Below are 20133 nucleotides of genomic sequence, written 5' to 3'. Positions count from 1 at the left end.
ATAGGGGTTAAACTACCTTCCAAAAGAGATACAATTTCTTCATGCTGTAAAGTAGTAGTCATGGGAACTCCAATATTCTGAACTTGAGGGAGGTCCTGGAGAATTTGGAGGCATCTCAGCCCCATGTTCTCCAGATGATGCAGATTATCTAGATATGTTTCAATCTAACCTCAGGTCCTGTTGTGGGAGACAGATTATTTTGGTCAGTTTGGTGAGTGATCAACACTGAGTAAACAGCTGGGTTTTATTGCTTTGATTTTTTTTCAGGCCTTTCTGTGATTTTCAGTAGTAACTATAGTATCTTGAGCCAGCTGGCTGAGATGGGATTTTAAGGCACTGTTTTGGAGCGGCTATGGTCTTTCTTGGAATTAGAGGTTACCAGTACAATTCTGTGCTTATCAACTGAGAAGTAAACCTATTAAGCTTGCTTCCAAATGTGCTGAAAAGCCAGAAAAATTATTCAAAGCAACACATTTGGAGGAAATGTTGTTTCACAAAGCCATTTATTTTGGAAAGTCATTTCCACAATTTTTGACTGAACCACTGTTATTCTCAGGTCCAGTGGGAATTTTTATGAGGGGGAGGGGCAGAAGATAGATCACTATCCACTGAGTCTGAATAATTTGCAATAGATTTTTAAAAGTTTACAATTCCCAACTGCATAATAATAGCAATGTCTCTCCCAAACTCCCTCTTCTCTCCAATGTCAATTTCTAGGAGGAGAAAACTTTCTTTGAAAGGACATGTGGAGGTTCTAATTTATTTGCTGAGCATATATTCAGAGATATCATGTTCCTTAATTTTACCCTACACCAATTTGCCTAAGCCAATGGTAAATCTCAGGAATTAATAAATAATATATCCAGGAAGTTTTGAATGGCACTGCTACTTTCCTATCATATGAATGTAGATGTACTGGTAATCTTGTGCAGGGATTGTTTTGTATTTTAACAAAAAGCGTTAATTAGCATTTGTTGTTATTTTATATTATAGTCATTCCATTTTTTTTCTGTTGACTTGTAGCTAGAACACATTCAGAAGCACATATGGTATATGTAAGTAACTTTTTATTAATATTTTGAAAATTATCTTAAAGACAGTAATTTCAAGAAATTATACCGGGAACCATGAATATGGAGGAGCTAGAGCTTACTCTTTTTTTTTCAAAATGAAGAACGTGTTTAATACATTAACATTTAATAATGAGTATCTGTATCTCATTATGTATGTTATTTTTAATAGTAGTGACATCATTCAGGGAATAAAATCTGTTCAAAAGCATTGCCCTGTCTGATTATCTCCACTCCCTTTTAATTTTCCTGAAAAGCCTGTATGGGTCAAACAATAATACACCATTATTCCATCCTATAGTAGAAATTACTTTCTGCAAACAAGTTAAATCAATCTTTATGTGGGGTTTCGTTAACATCAGATATGGCAACCAACAGCAAATAACTAAAATAGCTTTGTTGTCTTGGAAAGGTTCTTAATTGTAAAGAACAGAATATAAGTATTTGATATATGGTTCACATTAAAATACTGGTTCAGTACATTTTGTTTAAACTTCTATGAAATAAGTTAGCGGCATCAAATTTATTATTAAGAGACTATACAGTATTTTGAATAGAGGCTTTGGAAGTAGTAACAACTAATCAGTAAACAGAAATGTGCATTAAAGATCTATAGATCAGAATTTCCTTAGGAATTCAAAGGAGATCACCATACCCTTATGCAGAATTTTTAATTTCAAAAAAACCCTCCATGTGTACTTGCTAGCTACAATCAAGCCTTGCTGTTGTCATTTTCTCTCTCTTGTTCGTGATCACCTGACCGTGCAGTGATAAGACAGCCAAAAAACATTGCATAGGTGATCATCGTAAAAAAAGGAAAAGAAGATTGATGGGAGCTTTTGCACTTCTAGCTAATAATCACAGGGGCTGTTTGGAAATTTAAAAACTTCCAGCTTTGAAATAGTCCTTGTGCTCTTGCTAGCAGCCTGAAGGCTCTTCTTCCTTCTGTTCTATTTATAGTGATCGCCAGATGACCATGCAGAGTTACCAAAAGATGATGGTAATGGAAAGTAGGGCAAAGTAACCTCTTCTGAATTCCAATTGGAATTTTTAAAATCCCTCTGGAAGGAAAAAAAGACCTTGCTTCTTTCAAAGGAAGGGGGGGGGGAAACCCTCTTGTCCCCCATTTCATTCCGCTTTTCTTTTAATTGCAACAACTGGGGTGTTTAATTTCATAATCGTAAGTCCCTTGCTGCCATTCTGATATATTATAGATAGAAGTCACTCTTTAAAATCCTAGATCTCAAGGGCATTAATGACCATCTCCTTAATCAGAATTTGAATCTAAACCTCTGCTGAAGTTAGAGACAAATTGCTTAAAATCCCTCTTTGGGAAAACATTTTGCTTTTATATGCTACCATAATTCATTTTTTCTTTTATCTGTCTATCTAAAGAGGGGGTAAGAATGAGCCAGAACCAGAGCAACCAATTCCTCGAAAGGTGCAGATTCGCTCCCTCCCTTCCTTGGAAGACATTGATCCTGATGTTTTAGACAGCATGCACTCATTAGGTTGCTTTCGTGATAGAAACAAACTCTTACAGGACCTGCTGTCAGAAGAGTAAGTATTCTGCCTTTATATATCATTAGTTTAAAGTGTAAAAAGAGTCACACATTTATTAAAGGAAATGAAAGGATTTAAGCAACAATTATAGTTCCATATTAAAGAGAGGAAGCAGCATTTCTTATCCAGGTGGCATCAGAACCCTCCCACATATAGAATCATTAAAGGTGCAAATGATACATAAGAACATAAGAAGATGAAGCCAACCATCTATCAACCAATATTCTTTTTCCTGACGTGGACGTGGATAAATGAGCAAAAGCTACTGCTCTGTAGGAATTGTTAAACTGGTATTTAAGATAGGCTACCTGTGATTGAAGAACAAACAGCCTACATTATTTGCCATTAATAACCCACTCCTCCAAGAATTTGAGCAAACTGTTCTTATAGCTTTCTGAATTGGTAGCCATCACATTTGAAGGCAATGATAACAATGTGTTGGAATTCACCAGGTGCATGGATCCCTTCTCTTTTTGCTGTCTTTATAAGGATGAATCATTAACTGGGATGTGATAGACAATTGTATGTTTTGTCAAACTGCAGGTCCATCTTGCTCAGCCTTGTCCAGTGTACTATTTTCTGATATCATGGACTGTAACTCTGATCATCCTCACCAAACATGTCCATGCTGGATGAGGACAATGAATTTTGTAATCTGAAACATCTGATGGGCACTAGGTTGGGGAACCTTGCTCTATCTTTATGGCAGTTTTCTTGAAGAATGCTGAAATGGAAGATTACTCTGAATTTAAGTCAGTCCACTCAAAATGAAGATTATAAGCACATGCGTATACACAAACTCAGCAAAACTCCTGCTTCAATTATAATATAACCTCCAAATTTAAAAATAAATTAGTTGGAAAATTCCACTATTCTTTCCTGGTGACTCTACTTGTGAGCATTTTCAAATGTCTAAATGATTTCTCTAGCATTATCTAGTTATAAACCTTAGAACATTCCAGTATATGTAGTGAGCTTTATTACTCCCCATTTTTCCAATAGAGGACTGAAACTCAAAATGAATTTATAGCAGAGGGATGATTCAGATTAGGAGCTTAGACACTTAGCACCATACAACATCTCATGAAACAATTTTTGAGCTATATTACTTCAAGCTGCAGATGTAGATGATGAAATGGTGCATTCAAATGCTCTTCAGTTTAAAAAACAAATCTCCCTGCACATTGAAAGGGATATGTTTTATTTCTGCTCTTCCATACACAATTTTTAAAAGATTTTTTCAATGACAGAAGCATTTGTTTATGTGTAAAAGGATCAATATCTCATACTGAACATGTATGAATTACATATATTAACATAGTACAGTAATATAGTATATTATATTACAATGATATACTATAATAGGAATTATAGTACAGCAGTACTTGACCACAGCAAGAGCTGTCACCTAATACTGAGAACAAAGCAGATTGTTGGACCTCCAAGTTCAATGAATTCCACAATTTGAATGAAGCTGCAGGGAGAGCCCCATTTTCCTCTCTGTCCTCTGTCCTTCACTAAGCTACTGGACAATGAACATGGCTTTTGATGATGACCTTAGAGAGCCATGTGGAAGGAGAGCATTTTTATGTCGATTGTGCATCAATTGCTGTCTGAAATGCAGAATCCAGAAAAGACTGCATAATATGCTTCTTCCACATATTTCAATTAGCTCTTAACAATCTGCTCACATGAGCTAGGTAGCTCCTCTTTAAAAAACAACAAAACAGTTATTCATAAAGGTTAGTCTATGTAAATAACATGTGTATCAGCTCTTCATTTAGTATTTAAGATGTCACGTATGAAGTAAATTTTATACAGAAAGTTCCGAGTTTTACTAAAGAATGATGTTGATATTATTTCATCATTTTTCTAGGGAAAATCAAGAGAAAATGATTTATTTTCTACTCCTTGATCGGAAAGAGAGATATCCCAGTCATGAAGATGAGGATCTTCCTCCTAGAAATGAAATAGGTACATATATTTTAAAACCCTATCTTCTCTGTCCCTCTCATTTTGCTGCCCTTACTGAGGGCACAGTCACATCATCATTCATTATTATTGACAAATTTGTAAAATGCTAGCTAATGAAAAAGTTTCTTGCATATTCAGAAAATCCAATGTATGAACAATAACTGCTATAATTAGAAAAGCTTCTAGATGCAGTTTAGTACATGACTGACCTCTATTTATGCATTTCTGCACTTACCTGGAATTTCCCTAACCATTGAAATAAAAACCTATTTAGATGGGAGTTTCATATTCACATTGGAATACACTCAGAGTTTTGGGCTGTACACCCACACAACCAGACACAAACACTTGGTGGAAATTATAGAAATGTCTTTTCTGATGGATCCTCCTGGCTTCTTATACTGAACTTTTTTTGTACAAGTATAGTTTTATTTAACTTCATGCTTTGCCATAAGAGAGCAGAAGATCAGTTTGTAACTAATATTTCAATTGATTGAATTTTCTTTTCAATACAGTTATACCTCAGTATTTTAAGGCAGCCTTTTCTCCAGCTTCTTCAATCCCAAAGATACATCATGTTATTTATATGTGATGCAAACTATAATCTACATTTCCTTATATAAGAAGGAAAAATATATTCCCTAAATGTATTAGCTTTATATCCAAACTGAATGATATATCATCTGATTTTAGAATTCATATACATTATTATTCAAGGGAAGCAGAGTGAATGAATACAGCTCTTTGCTCCTAATTTGTCATTAAAAATGCAGAGCAAGATTTAATGTGTGTATGTGTAAAAGAGAGACAGGGAGGGAAGGAGGGAGGGAGGGAGGGAGGGAGGGAGGGAGAGAGAGATTATTATCCATTAAATGTCACCTCAGACAAACAGTTGTTTGGATATATTGTTTTCTTCAAAGATGCATATAAGTACTCTTTCTAGGTGGCCATCTAGGTGGCACATAAAGGACAAAATAGAGCAGAATACATGTAGTACTTGCTTAATTATGGTGATTGGGACCAGCAACTCCGTCGCTAATCAATGTGGTTGTAAAGCAGGATGTTGCCTGACCTTACAATGGCAGTTGCAGCAGTTCCATGAAGTGAATCCCGTGCAGTTGCAGTGTCCCACAGTCACATGATTGCCATTTGCAGCCTCCTGCTGGCTTCCCCATTGACTTTGCATGTTGGAAGCCAGCAGTGAAGGTCACAAATGGTGATCATGAGACCGTAGGATGCTGCAACATTGTAATTGTGAGCTGGTTGCCAAGCACCCAAATCACAATGACATGACCATTGGGGCCCTATGATGGATGCAAATATGAGGACCCATCGTAAGTCCCCCTCATTCAGTGCTGTCATAACATTGAACAATTGCTGAATGAGTGGTTGTTCAATGAGGACTACCTGTAATAGGTGCAATATTCAGAATACTAGAAGCCTACTTTATATTATTGTCATTCCTTTTAGGCTCTCTTCTTGTTTTTCATTGTCTGCATGTCTTCTTGTATATCTATATCTTGTGCTGAAGTATTGGCTGAGATCCTCAGTGTCATAATGTCACAGATCTGTAAAGCCTGCAGATATCTACTTATTATTATATTTGCAGTTTTCTAGGACAAAACATCACATTGCCTGTTATTTTCAAAAAATTTAGTGCAAGGTCAGCAACAGTAATACTTTGTAAAGAAAACATAAGCATAAAAATATATAATGTGGCATATAAAAAAGAAAACTAGGATGTAAAGATAAAATTCGTAGAGAAAAAAATAACCAAAATGTGCTTGCTTGGACCTCTGATTTCCCTGAATAAAATGCCTGTCTCTTCACATAATCTGTTTTTGGTTGTTTGTGTGTGCTACAATGTAAATCACTTTAAAACTGTTTTAGAGGTATCATGGTATGGCAGAACTAAAAAGGATCATGTATGAGATGCAGTGGTGTGGGAATGTTTTTGCTTTCTATCAGGGTTCTCCCCTCTCTGTTGAGTTTAGAAAATAAATTGAGGGGGCTATGAGAAGCAAGGTGTTACCAGCCCAAGACATTTGAGCCATTTCATAACCATGCTAAGTTGACTGCATTATCTCTGCATCAAGACCCGCCCAGAAAACGTGTGGACTCTCCAATGCTGAACAGACATGGGAAGCGGAGACCGGAGAGGAAATCCATGGAGGTCTTAAGTGTGACAGATGGAGGGTCCCCTGTTCCTGCACGCAGAGCAATTGAAATGGCACAGCATGGACAGAGGTAGGTGGTCCCAAAAACTGAACAACAAGAAGATTGTGCACGCTGTTGGCCTGAAGTATCAGAAACCACAGTAGCTGGTATAGTGGCTCAATCATTTTTACCTGCATCAGTCTAGGTTTTTTGCAAGAAAGAGAAATGAATCACAAGAAACGTCTTTGCTCGCTATTGTGTCTTCTTTCTTAATCTTTTGCTTTTAACAAGCATTCAAACCAGCGCTAGGGGGAAACTTGCAACAGAGATCTTGTAAAGGTTTCGTAGACTAGGAAAACGCAAACAAAATGGAAATACATTCATAATCCAGATCCCCTTTACAGTCCAGTATAGAATTAGGGTTAGGGTTTTTTACCTTCTGATGAAATATACCAGCCACACTGTTGTAGTGAAAATCAAATGGCAAAAAAAAAAAAAAGTTCCTAAAAGGCATACTTTCAGATAAGATATTTATGATCATCTTGGTTGTGTTTTGACTAGGATCACATTGCAGAAATAAAAGGAAATCTCATGTGGATATTTTACATAAAAGAGGCTCTATTTTTGAACATTTTTAAGCATTTATCTTTTGGTTCTTTGCAACATGAATTCATGGTCTCAAATATTACAGGAAGAGTGTTATTTTCTAGAAATTTAGTTCAGCCACTAAACAGAAAGTATGACTGCTCTTACAATTTCCAGAAATCTGTCACATGTAAATCTCTAGCCTGCAGAGCTCCCCAAGGTTTGCCTAGTTTGGTTCCTTGCTAAATATTGTGATTTTAATTCTAATGTACAGCAAATGGATATCAGAAAAGCAAGTGAATTCCTGAAGGAAAATATACAACTTTCTGCAGGAAAATGTGATGATGCAGTTGAGACCTATCTGCCACGATAGGTTAAACAGCAATGCTGAGCTATTATTCAGCTGTAACCATTGACAGCTTGTCTTAGCTCTAGACCATCCTGGGCATAGAAGATTTAGCATATCCCCAAATAATTCAGGATTGGCATATGAGATTTCAGAATTTAAATACCACCAGTTTGTTTTCTAAATTACCATTCTCTCTATCTGAATCAGGTACTTAAGAAGATAGACCTAGATAAGAGTAACCAACTAAGAAAGGAAATCTAAACTGGGAAGGGAATTTTTGCCAAATTCTAGGATTATTTTACATTTATCATAATATATTGGAATGACTTGTACAGTATCAGTTACCTTAACATTTTCAATTGTTAAGTGTCAACATTACAAAGTTGCATCTCTCACTAACCTGGGCCTTTTTTAACAAAATGATTTTTCTTTATCTATATACACTTATTTTAGTGCTGAAAAACATTGTAGTAGAAATTTGTGGGCTTACTCTGAGTTAGTGGGATCTTTTGTAAAGTCATGGTTTCTGAAACACTGTATAAAATGACATCACCATGAAATACAGTCAGGTTTTATGATGATATAACAGCTGGCAAGAGCTCTGATGCATGTGTGCAAAATGGGCAGGCAAGGCAAGAAAGTATAAATAAGGAATTTATAATTTCATGATGCAGTTGCACAGTAGCCTGTGCTTCTGTGCATTAGTTATGCCACTTCATCCTCAAGTAACAAACACAGCATGAACTGTGGGCAGTGTGTTCATCCACGCCGAGTATGAACTTGTTCATTAATACGAAGAAAATGAGAAGAAAACTTTTAAACATAGAGTATACTATGCAATTCCAAGTAAATGACTCTGTAAGTCATTTTGAAGGATATAGTGCTACTTTGAACAGCATTATTTTCGGAGTCTAGTTATGCTACCATTCCCCCAAATAATTTGGACACTGTAATACTGTGATCAAGGGAGCAGGGAGGGGGAGAACTCAAACAGAATTTTCACAGTCCTTACCAAACTACAACATGTAGGATTTATCGTTGGAAGCCACACCAGTTAAACTGACAGAAATGCATTTTGATCTATTTCTGGTATACATCAGTAAGTTGTTGTATAAGTAAATTGAAGAACATGAGAAGAGTTACCTCTCCTCCTAACTGGATACCCTTACAAAATCAGTGGAGACGATTCGTTAACAAATTCACTTCCAGCACCGTTTTCCTACTTTTATTTTGCTTCTTTGGTGTGAGCATCCATAGGTCGCAGTGAAACAAGACAATTATTAATAGCCTCTGTAAGGTGATTAAGCCTTACTTAGAAGTAGTCATGGAGAAACTACTATTTATTTTAGTGAAAAGCATGCCAAAAACCTAAAGTTGCCCACCAGCATAATTCTGTCTCCAATTTGCTCATGTCCATCTCTGCTTAAAATATATTGTTACCATGCATTGTCTTCCTGAGATTTATTAAACCAAGTATATGATGGTTTAGGCAGTTGCCATCCCAAGTGTCCTGTGAGGAGAAAATATTACTGATACCTTCTTTCAGCACTTTTAATATATCTGGCAGTTCATACATTCCGTGCCTCTTCCCTTTCTATTCATGATACCCAGGGAGGTTGCCTGTGAACAAGATGAATGCCTTGAAGTCAACTTGGTGTTCAACTTTTTTCTGTTGATAATCCTGCTTCCTCCATTTGCTGTTTTACTTACTGTAAATTTCATTTCCTTTTATTCCTTCTCTTGTGAGGACTTTGGTACTTTCAGTTGTTCTTGTTCCATAATCTAAACTCAGCTTTTCATTTCCCCCATGATACATTAATGCCATCGCAGCTGCTACTTTCATGGTGCATTTTCCTGTCACAGAATTTTTTTCAGCCCAAAGATTGCTGTCAAAGGCTCAAGGCTTTATGTTAGATCAAACAAAATACACTAGTGCTGAGGTACATTATGAACTGAAAGGAAAAGAAAATGCTTCCATCAACAAACTGACATTCTGTTCTTCCCAACTTCTTTACACTGATGATTGAAATGACAGCTACCTGATATTAGGATCTGTTCTTCTCCAGCTGACCCATCTGTAGGGTTCAGGCCTGCCATTTTGTGAGGGCTTGAAATATTGCTTCTTATGGCTTTTCTTTGCTGACTAATGTGAGCAAGTGAAAGAATTAGCGGGAACAAGTTATGTGCCGAAGAGGCTACTTTGAATGGCAAAACTGGATCTGCATTCTTCAGATCTTGTTCAGTAGAGTAGCTTCCCCGAAAATTGGCATATCTCACCACCATGTCTCTGACAAATATGGTTCAGGTTTGAGCCAGCACTTCTGTGGTAACTGATGTTTGGAGAGGCCAGGTACAAGAATGGTTTGTATGCAATGACCCTCATCTCACATCACCAGGATTTCTAGAAATTTAAAGTTTATTCCTTCATTGGAAAAATTCAGCCTCCCCAGTAATTTGGCTGCTATATCCCTCTATTCAAGGAGCTCTTAAAATCTTCCAGTATCAGATAGAACCGGGGAAGGAATGTAGCTCTCAGTTCCAGATTTTTTTTTGAAGGGAGGGGGGTAACTTTGGGTGGGTGGGAGTGCGTCAGGTGAATCTCATATGAATGTCCGCATCAGTAACTCTTTTTTCTCACTTTGTTCCTGCCATAGTAAAACAATGTTCAGTAAAAGCCTGGATATCTGTGAAGCCAATCCCACATTCAGCAAAGAAGAAAGGTATAAAACACCAACAATCTGTTCCTCTCCTTTACCTCACTTCTGTTCCTTAAAGATGCAGTACTTACCTTTTCTGCTGGGGATACATTTGATTGCATTCTTTAGAGTGAAAGAATCCTAGCCAGTGATTAATTCTCCTTCACATTATAGCATACCTTTCGGCCTAGCAGTCTTCAGATATTTTTACATGGTTTATGCCTGGGCTGTCAGAACCACATGCAAAAGAGGACAGTACAGGTAGTCCTTGATTAGCAACTGCCTCATACAGAGACCATTCGCAGTTACAACAGTGATGAAAAAGTAGCTTTGCACCCAATCCTTGCATTTATGATTTTCAGAGGTCTGTAAAGCAAAGGAAAGCTGAAGTAAGATCATAAGCACAGTTGCAGTTTCACTTAGCAACTGCTTCATTTAATGACTGAGTCGCTTGTCGCAGTTGGGGCAAGATGAGCTTGTGAGCCTAGCTTCCTCCATTCCACCAAGCACCCTTGATACTTCTGTCACTGTTCTTCTTCCCTGCAAATTGGCAATTGGCAATTAGAGTCAAATTTGGCCCTAGTGAACCATTTAACCAACAGCCAATGTGTTCTGATTCTCATGTAAGTGATTCAGAGAACATGTTAGTTCATCTCCTTGCTGTTTAAGAATAAGCTTTGAACTTTGAAGATCAGGCTTTGTGTCAGATAATGATGGTTAATTGGTCCTTTTCTTCCACAGACTGCTTTAGTTTGGGGTGATTCCACATTCTGCTGTTTCAAACAGGGAGAGATTCTTTATTGGAAAACAGATTTAATAATATATGTAACATGCAGGATTTCAGCAAATATATGACATCTTGCAGCAACCCATTTTTTCCTCCCTCGACTACTGAAGATTTCATTATAATTTTTTTAATTGTTTATATTTTTAGGGCCTTTCAGTTACATTAAGGAATGCTTCCAGCATTAATATTATAAAAACTATGCATAATTTAACCCAGATAGGGGATCCAATTAATGTGTCATAAAATCATGCTCTGACTTTACCCTGTTCCAATTGTCTCAAGAACTTTCTCCATAGTCTGAGAAGGTTCTAAGTAAGCCTCTGTCCTTTCAAGTCTGCCTTCTGAATATAGGACATAGATACAGTCCAAATCCTGTTGAGATGAACAAGCAGTATTTGTATATTTCACCCCTATTTTTTTTAACCTAGAAATGTTTTTAAACTACACTTTCATAATCTGTTACAGGAGTGATACTGATGCTCAATCCTGTCTTGCAATTAACACTTCTGACACAGAAGCTCTTAAGCTTACTATGTGCAGTCTCAACCTCCCTGCACAGGGAGAAAGAGATAATATTTCCACTATATTTGAAGGCCAAAATAATCAATATGCTCTACCACCACCAACAAGCATTATATGCTTCTTTGGAATGTTTAAATGGCCTTATGGTGTTTTTGGTAATGTTTATGGCTGACCTGAGAATTGTATTAGCATTGTTATTTTATACATTGTAGGGGCAAAATTTGGAGACGTTCTGACATAATGTACTAAATCTAATATTGAAAATAGTCTCCTGAAATGAATCTGTGGGAGTCCTAGCTCACTTTAAGCCCTGAAATTCTTTATAGGCCCATTACATAAACCTTTTGAAAGATCTAGCAGCTTCCCATTTTAAAGAAGTGGAGAGAGGAACTTTGCCTCTCAGCAGATGGGATGGTCTGATTTTGGCAACAAACAAGGCACTCTATTTTATGAGGAAAGAAGGATTGCTGCCAAGAACTCATAAACAGTTCATAAGCTGGGGAGAAATAATGAGCTGCTATTTTATGTGATATTCATCAGAGAATTCCTAAGCACAAGAGTCAGATACTTGATGAAAATTTCAGCTGGAGTGACTGTAGTACAATAGGATTCTGAAAACCTAACCATACGCTCAGAATTCTTGCCAGACAGATCACAGTGCTAACCCACCACCCTTGTGGTTATTCCCCCCCCCCCCGCCTTGCTGTAAAATCTTTCATTGTATTAATCAGGAACCCCCTTTTCAAGAATAGTAAGTACTTTTTCTTGGAAAGACTCCAACATTAGCAGATTTACCACTTCCCTAAAACAGGTCCCTACCAACATCTCTTTGTTGTCCAAAACACTGATAAGCTTCCAATACCATTTCTTGTAATCATTGAGTCTCAAATAGTGGAGAGAGGACCTACTTTATAAGGATTGTTGATATGTCTTAAAATAAACTACACAGTTTTCTTAATGACAAATGAAAAGAAAAAGCCAAAAAGTAAGAATCCTTCTTTTTAAAAGCAGAAAAGGATTGGTGTCCTTCAAGTATATCTTGACTTCTGGAGACTTTGTAGACACATCCAAGCAGTTTTCTTGGCCACAGATACAGAAGTGTCTTGCCATAGCCTTGTTTATCAACTACCCAGGCTAGACTACAGCTTTGGGATTTCCATTGGTCTTCTACCCAAGTACTGACCAGCCAATCCTGCTTAGCTCCAGAGGCCCAACAAGATCATCCAGGGGCTGCAACCTAATGAAGAGCATAAGAGCAAATCAAATGTGTGTTGTTGTTTTTAACCTTTTTGATTTTGTGCAGCCTGTTGAAAGAATTGTTAAGGGAACAACAACAACAAAAGTAAGCTAAGGAATTACAGGGATAATAAAGATTAATGTAACAAAGATAACCCCATTGCAATATTATCTCCTTGGGTTACTGAATTTGATCCTTGAAATGGTGTCTGCTCAATGTCTTAATTTTTCTCTCACTTTCGGTTTATTTTTAAGAGGAATACTGCATCTTTAAGAATCCTGACCCTCTAGATGCACACAATTGTTTTGGTAGCTGAGGGCACTTTTCTTTCTGCCCTCTTTTTTCCTATTCCTTTTCTCTTCTTTCTATTTTCTCTTTTTTTCTCATCTTTGTATTCTTTTTAGTGTCATTCTATTGGTTTTTTCCCCCCTCCCTCTTGCCTTTACATTTCTTCTCTCACTTTTGTATTCTCTCTCTGTCTCTCTGTCTCTCTCTGTCTCTCTCTGTCTCTCTGTCTCTCTCAACTTTGAGTTTCCTTCCTTCTGGACCTTTTAGCGCTTCTTCTGTATCTGGGTTGCTGCAGCTCAGTAGTTCACCTGCTTTAATACTATAGGAAATGCACATGTCTGTGCTGCTAGGTTTATTGTGTTTGGGGATTATTTTTATTTAAATACAACTCATCTTGCTTCTTTCCCCCATTGTCACTTTGATATCCATTCACATTGTTAAAGCATTTCCTGCCTTTCTCTTTCTGGAAAAACCATTAAGATTCTTTTAAGCATGTATGTGTCCATGTTAACGATCTGTATATTTCTATTTACTTTCCCTGCATTGCTTATGTCTGCATATGTGGAGACATATGCTCAATGGTACATATGAATTTCTAGGGAATATGATAAACTATTTGGAATATTAGTTGTTAATGCCTCTATGCTATTATAGTCAATAGGAAAATGTAGCTCTTTACATAACCTTTTTATACTCCAAAACTGAGTAGAAATCTTGCTTGCAGCAAAATAGTTAAAGCTTGAAATGCTGCACTTTGGGTTAAAAATATGAAATGCAGTGTCAGTCATCTGACCCTTGGCTGTAACAGTCAAATAGGTATGATTTAATAAGAAGCTGACATGTGGCATCTAAAAAAACTTTAGTCCCCCCCCCCCCAAATAAATACCTGCAAGCGTTCAGAAGAGTAGAATCTATAAAGCTGGAGTATCTCATCTAGCCTGTTGGGGAGTAAGACATTTTTAAATGTGGTTCTCATGCAAATGATACTCACTGTATATAGAAATGAATATGGAACTAGAGGTACACACTTCAGAACATGTTTTGACCACTCTAAACAATAACCCCATATCTCCAGGACAGTGATGTCTATTAATGGTATATCACCCTCTAATATTATTGTTCATTGGGCATAGGAAGCCACCAGTTGTGCAGGCCCACTTCTTTTGAGTACGATATGATCTCATCCTATGCTGGGAAACATAAAATCAATGGTAATAGTATTATCTAAGGCCTATGAAACATATTTCCAGAGGTCAACATTGCATTTCTAACGCTGATGGAAGCTCCAACATATTTTCTTGACAATAACATGCTACTTAAAAGTATGTATGCTTTATTACAATATCAGATTACACAAAGACAAAGTACAGTGGTACCTCAGTTCGCGAGCTTAATTCGTTCCACGATTCTGGTCGCAAGCCGAATTGGTTGTGAACTGAATCAAATTTCCCCATAAGGTTCAATGTAAATAAGGTTAATCCGTTCTGACCCCTATGAACGTGGTCACCAACCGAATTGGTTGCCAACCGAATCAAATTTTCCCATAAGGTTCAATGTAAATAAGGTTAAACCGTTCTGAACCATATGTATTTTTTTTTAACCACAAAAATATGAAACAAAGTACAGTACAGTACAGTATGAAGAGAGAGAACGCTAACCTTGCTTGAGACGACACCAAAAAGCTTCACAGCAAGTGTCTGTCTGCGACCGCGATCTCACCTAGAAGAAGCCACGACCATGTGTCAGAACAGGGAAGATGGCCACGGTTTGTGTTCATCAACCAATGCGGAGTTCGTGAACGGAAGCAAAAATTTGCAAACGCTGCTGTTCGCGAACCGAATTGTTCGTGAACAGAAGGTTCGTGAACCAAGGTATTACTGTATCTATTTTTAGGAAACTCGAATCCTAGGAAAATATTCCATTAGCATATATGGCTCTTAAACCAGAGAAAACATATGGGGAAAGGTGTTTCAAAATTACTAAATCCTGTATATTCAAGCTTAGAGAGGAATAGGGGATCACAATAGCAGTCAAAATGGGCAATTCTTAGCTAAGCTTAGGAAAAGTGGTACAAACTAATACTTCTGTAAATCGGTGCTATTTATTGCACTTACTATCATGAAATAAACTCAGGAATAATGTATTCTGAGCTACAGTATTTTTCACAAAATGAATTTATGCCATAAACCAGAGGCCCTCAACTTTTTTCAGACTTCATGGACCACACCTGAGCGTTGGATGATATGCTAGAGAATGGTCACAGTAGTAGCCAAGGTAGAGGAAATAAGAATACAAGGCAAAAGAAAAAAACAAAAAAAATAATTTAATTGAAATTTAAATTAACTCCAGTAATGTATGAATAACTTTATTGTGGTCTGCGACCAGTCACACTTGGCAAAAAGACATAAGGCAACATAAGAATCATTTAAAACCCTAACGTTATAACAATATTTTCCCACATAAAGCAGTAGTGGCTGTAAGAAATTTTGCAACTCCTCTGGAGAGGTTGAGGCTCCAGAGTCAGTGAGTGTTGGGCAGCATCAAAATCAAAATGAATGAATGAATGAATGAATGAATGAATGAATGAATGAATGAAAATTTAGCTGATAAAATCATCCTCAGAACAGGTGAAACTTCTGTTAAGCGGAGCTATCAGAGTAGGGCACAGGTTGCTATAGAAAAGACCTTGAAGGAACATGTTCCTCCAAATCACAAGGGCACCACTCTGCCATAAGGGCATTGTTATGCACACACACACACACACACACACACAGGGGTGTGTGTGTGTGTGTGTGTGTGTATCTATCTTGCAATGGGCAAGATATTAAAGCAGGCAAAAGAGAGAGTTTAAGTGTGTTGGATACGTAATCTGAACTGGTAATTTACTGGCTTGAAGGGCTTCCCTGTTTACACCTGACCAGTATAGATTACTTAGATCACCCTGATGTACCTGGAGGGCTATTTTGAATACCGGCTGCTAAATTACAGTTCTAGATTTCAGTAGCCCTTGGCCAACAAATTAAATCCAATATCTTGTTTACCTTTGCAAATCATTGATGCAGTTGATATTACTCTCCATGGATTTAACAATATCTCCTTCTGTCACAATAAAATTACAATTAGGTGGCCATTTTTGAGCTGCTCTAAAGGTCTACATTCAGGGCCTTTGGAGGCTTAATGTGAATGTGGAGTGTCAATCCCTCACCCTGCCACCAAACAATGACCTCATTTCCAGTTGAAGTTTATCCATAAATAAAGATATGACTATAATTATATTTATGTCCTATAAATCATATTCTCAGTCTATGTCCCTATATAATATCAATTGCATACATAAGCAAGAAGTTCACAAGTTTCATGTTTATTTATTTATTTAATGTATTTAATTTATGGTCCTAGACCAAAACAAACATACCAGAGAATGATAAAAAATGGTAATAAATGCCAAAACATTTATGGTATTTACACAATTTATATAAACCTGTTGAGGTTCCCAATGTTGCTACTTAATCAAACATCTGATAGTGTTAGTACTTGCAATAAATTTGACAATTCTTCTGGAAACATCCAGAGATCTATCATCTAAGCTAAAAAGGTATTTTTCATTTCATGTTTTCATACGCAATGTGAATACTACCTCAGATTTTCACTGGTTGTATATACATTGTTTAACAACATTTCCTAATAAACTTCTTGCTGCATATTTATGTTGCAGGATATCAACATGTGTGTGTGTGTGTGTGTTAATTATATATGTACTGTATGTATAATTAATACATTTGTGTGTGTGTGTGTGTGTGTGTGTGTCTGTTTAAGTCAGTGTTGACTCCTGATGACTGCCTGGACAAGTCCCAGCAGTTTTCTTGGCAAGATTTTTGGAAGTGGTTTGCTATTGCCTGCTTCCTAGGGCTAAGAGAGGATGACTGGCCCAAATTTACCCAGTTGGCTTCCTGCTATACCAAATTGGCTCTCTCATTTTATTTTAAAAAAAAATCCCCTCTCACCCCTATGAGTGGTACGTGTCTTCCTTAATCTCTGGTCCTCTACCAGAGGCCTGGGAGTTTGAGGGTTCTGCGCAGTATCTTTGCTGTTCCTAGCACTGCACTCTTCTGGACAGAGAGCTCTGATGTTGTTCCTGGGGTCTGTTGGAGCCACTTTCTCAGCTTAGGAGTCACAGCTCCGAGTGGTCCTACCACCACTGGGACTACTTTGGCCTTTACTTTCCACATCCTTTTGTTCTTCCTTCAGGCCCTGGCACCCCTCCAGCTTCTCAAACTCCTTCTTCCTGATGTTGTTATCACTTGGCATTGCTATATCTATCACCGCTGCTATCTTCTGTCCTTGTCTATCACCATGATGTTTGGTTGATTGGCCAGTTCCTGCCTGTCCATCTGGATCTGAAAGTACCACAGGATCTTAGCCCTGTTATTTTCCACAATTATATTTACACACACACACACACACACACACACACATACATACATACCCTCTCACCCCTGTGGGTGGTCTGTGTCTTCCTCAATCTCAGGTCCTCTACCAGAGGCCTGGGAGTTTGAGGGTTCTGCGCAGTATCTTAGCTGTTCCTAGCACTGCACTCTTCTGGACAGAGAGCTCTGATGTTGTTCCTGGGATCTGTTGGAGCCACTCTCCCAGCTTAGGAGTCACGGCCCTGAATGCTACTATCATCACTGGGACCACTTTGGCCTTTACTTTCACATCTCTCTAGTTCCTCCTTCAGGCCCTGAAGATAGAGATAGAGATATATTCAGAGCCTGAAGGAAGAACTAGAGAGGATGTGGAAAGTAAAGGCCATCCCTGTAACTGTGCTCAGGAAAAAAATACAAAATTGTGTATGTGTCTGTATACTCTTTATTTTTGTATTTTTCCCTGTGTATAGTCACTTTTAACTCTGCATCTAATTCTTTAGAATCTTACCAATATTACATGAGAATATTTTCCTCAATATAAAGGAACATTTAGATAAATAAATACATTTCAACTATTAAAACCAAATTGATTTCAAAATAAGAAAATAGATGAGGGGAAGGGATCCATATCAGAAATGCTTAAGGAATGTAATTCCAAACCTACAAAAAGTTACTTTTAACTCAAAGTGCTCAATTGGGCTAAATATCCTGGCTGATCAACTCTTGTGTACAGATAGTTCTTATGAGGATAAAAAGAATGAAGGCCCACCTCAGGTCACAGGCTCCTAAAGCACCAGAGGGGAATAGTTGGGATGCCCTAGGGCAATCACCACTATTTCATGTTCTGTTTCTGATTTCAGAATTAAACTTCAGGATTTCTTTCCATTTCCAAAATGGAAAAACTTTCCATTTTGCATAGGCAGAAATAATGCATTTCATATTGCAATAACTGTGAGAAAAGTGCAGTTTCTTGCCCCCAGGTAGTTGGATCACCCTCTGTAGAAAGTTCTGTTAGATGGTGGGTGGGGTAGACAAGTTAAAAAGGTTTAGTTATTGTAGCTAAAAATAAACTGATAATCTAATATTAAAATGATGAGAAAAGAGCAGTCAAATTAAAATATAGGGATAAAAAAATAATATCCAAGCAGGTTTAGTCCATAATGCATGCACCCATTTGTGCTTTTGATATTATTTCTGACTTGAGTAGTAGTAAAATAAACAAATGGGCAAAAATATAATTTGTGAGAATTATCATCGGTGCCAATTCTCCTCTTACCACGTTTGTTTCAGCCCATAGTTTTATTATCTTTATATTTTATGTAGTATTCCAACAGAGAAAGTATGGATTTATAATCTTTATAATCCTTTATTGTTTTAATAAAAATATTGGATTCTGGATCACAAGTCAGGAAGAAATAAGAATTGTACTAGGAATTTGAGATACAATCCATTTGGAATTATTAGACCAGTGTTGTCCAAATTTGGCCACTTTAAGATGAGTGGACTTCAACTCCCATGCTGGCTGGGGAATTCTGGGAGTTGAAGTCCACTCATCTTAAAGTGGCCAAGTTTGGACAACACTATTAGACAAATATCAAATGAGATAGGGAGAGTCGTGCTAAGCCATATACTCTTGTATTAATAAAAGAAACATTTATAACTTTGTTTACTGGGCATCCATTATTATTCAGATATATTTGTCTTAATAATCAGTGCATTTCATAGTACATCAGTTTATAGGCATATTTATTGGAAAAAGAGATTTCCTGAGCAGATCTTTCTAGGACAGAAAAATATTAGAAGACCAAAATGTGGGGAGATCCACATCTATTTTAATAAATACAGTGGAGCTAGCTACCATAAACAAATGATATGCTTTCCAAAAGCAATCCAAAATGAACTTCCAACTCTCCGGCTTAGAGTAGACAAGCTATATTTATGATTTTTCTTCATACTTTCTCTGCTTGCCCTACATTCCCAAATTATAAGCAGCATGGGAATTTTGTGTATTATAAAATTCTCCCTTCCCATAAGAATTCCCCGATGGCACATTCATTGGCAACAGATGCTTGTGGCAAAGAAATTATGACCATGTAGTTCTCCGAACAGTATTTCACTCTGCTTTTCATACTCTTTTCTCCACCTGTTTCCATATCCCTTTCTTTTTTCTTCTTCTCTTTTTATTTCCCTCTGCCAAGGATGACGAGTGCTGACACATTGGGGTAAGCTCCAGTTTTCAATTATACCTGTTGTGGAATCTTTTCTCTTTTGGGGCGGGGAAAGATTTCTTTTAATGATCCCAGTTTAAACATTCATTATTGTGCAATCGAAAATATTTCAGGAAGAAATATTTTAATACAATGCTCTGGTTGGGGTGGGGGTGCCCACAGCAGCCTGTGCTTCCTTACCTTGGTTTTGTCTTTATCTTAGTGATTGCAGAATAAGAATAAAATTAGATGTGAGGTCTTGAGAACTTTT

General features: G+C 37.2%; 1 protein-coding gene across 1 annotated transcript in view; it reads left to right on the top strand.

Annotated features, from left to right (window-relative positions):
- BRSK2 (BR serine/threonine kinase 2) overlaps positions 1-20133 on the top strand; it is a 437463-nt gene that overhangs the window by 350831 nt on the left and 66499 nt on the right. The window contains exons 9-14 of the mRNA XM_088145138.1: positions 1024-1055; positions 2466-2630; positions 4510-4607; positions 6704-6854; positions 10353-10418; positions 19854-19877. Coding sequence (XP_088001264.1) covers positions 1024-1055; positions 2466-2630; positions 4510-4607; positions 6704-6854; positions 10353-10418; positions 19854-19877 — 536 coding nt within the window. The remainder of the gene's footprint in view (positions 1-1023; positions 1056-2465; positions 2631-4509; positions 4608-6703; positions 6855-10352; positions 10419-19853; positions 19878-20133) is intronic.

The sequence above is a fragment of the Python bivittatus genome, unplaced genomic scaffold (genome assembly GCF_059951505.1).
Source record: "Python bivittatus isolate LINGU-HERP-01145 unplaced genomic scaffold, Pbiv_v1 ctg000480_np1212, whole genome shotgun sequence".
Taxonomy (NCBI): domain Eukaryota; kingdom Metazoa; phylum Chordata; class Lepidosauria; order Squamata; family Pythonidae; genus Python; species Python bivittatus.
The sequence above is the reverse complement of the archived record's forward strand: the minus strand, read 5'-3'. Positions and strand labels throughout refer to the sequence as shown.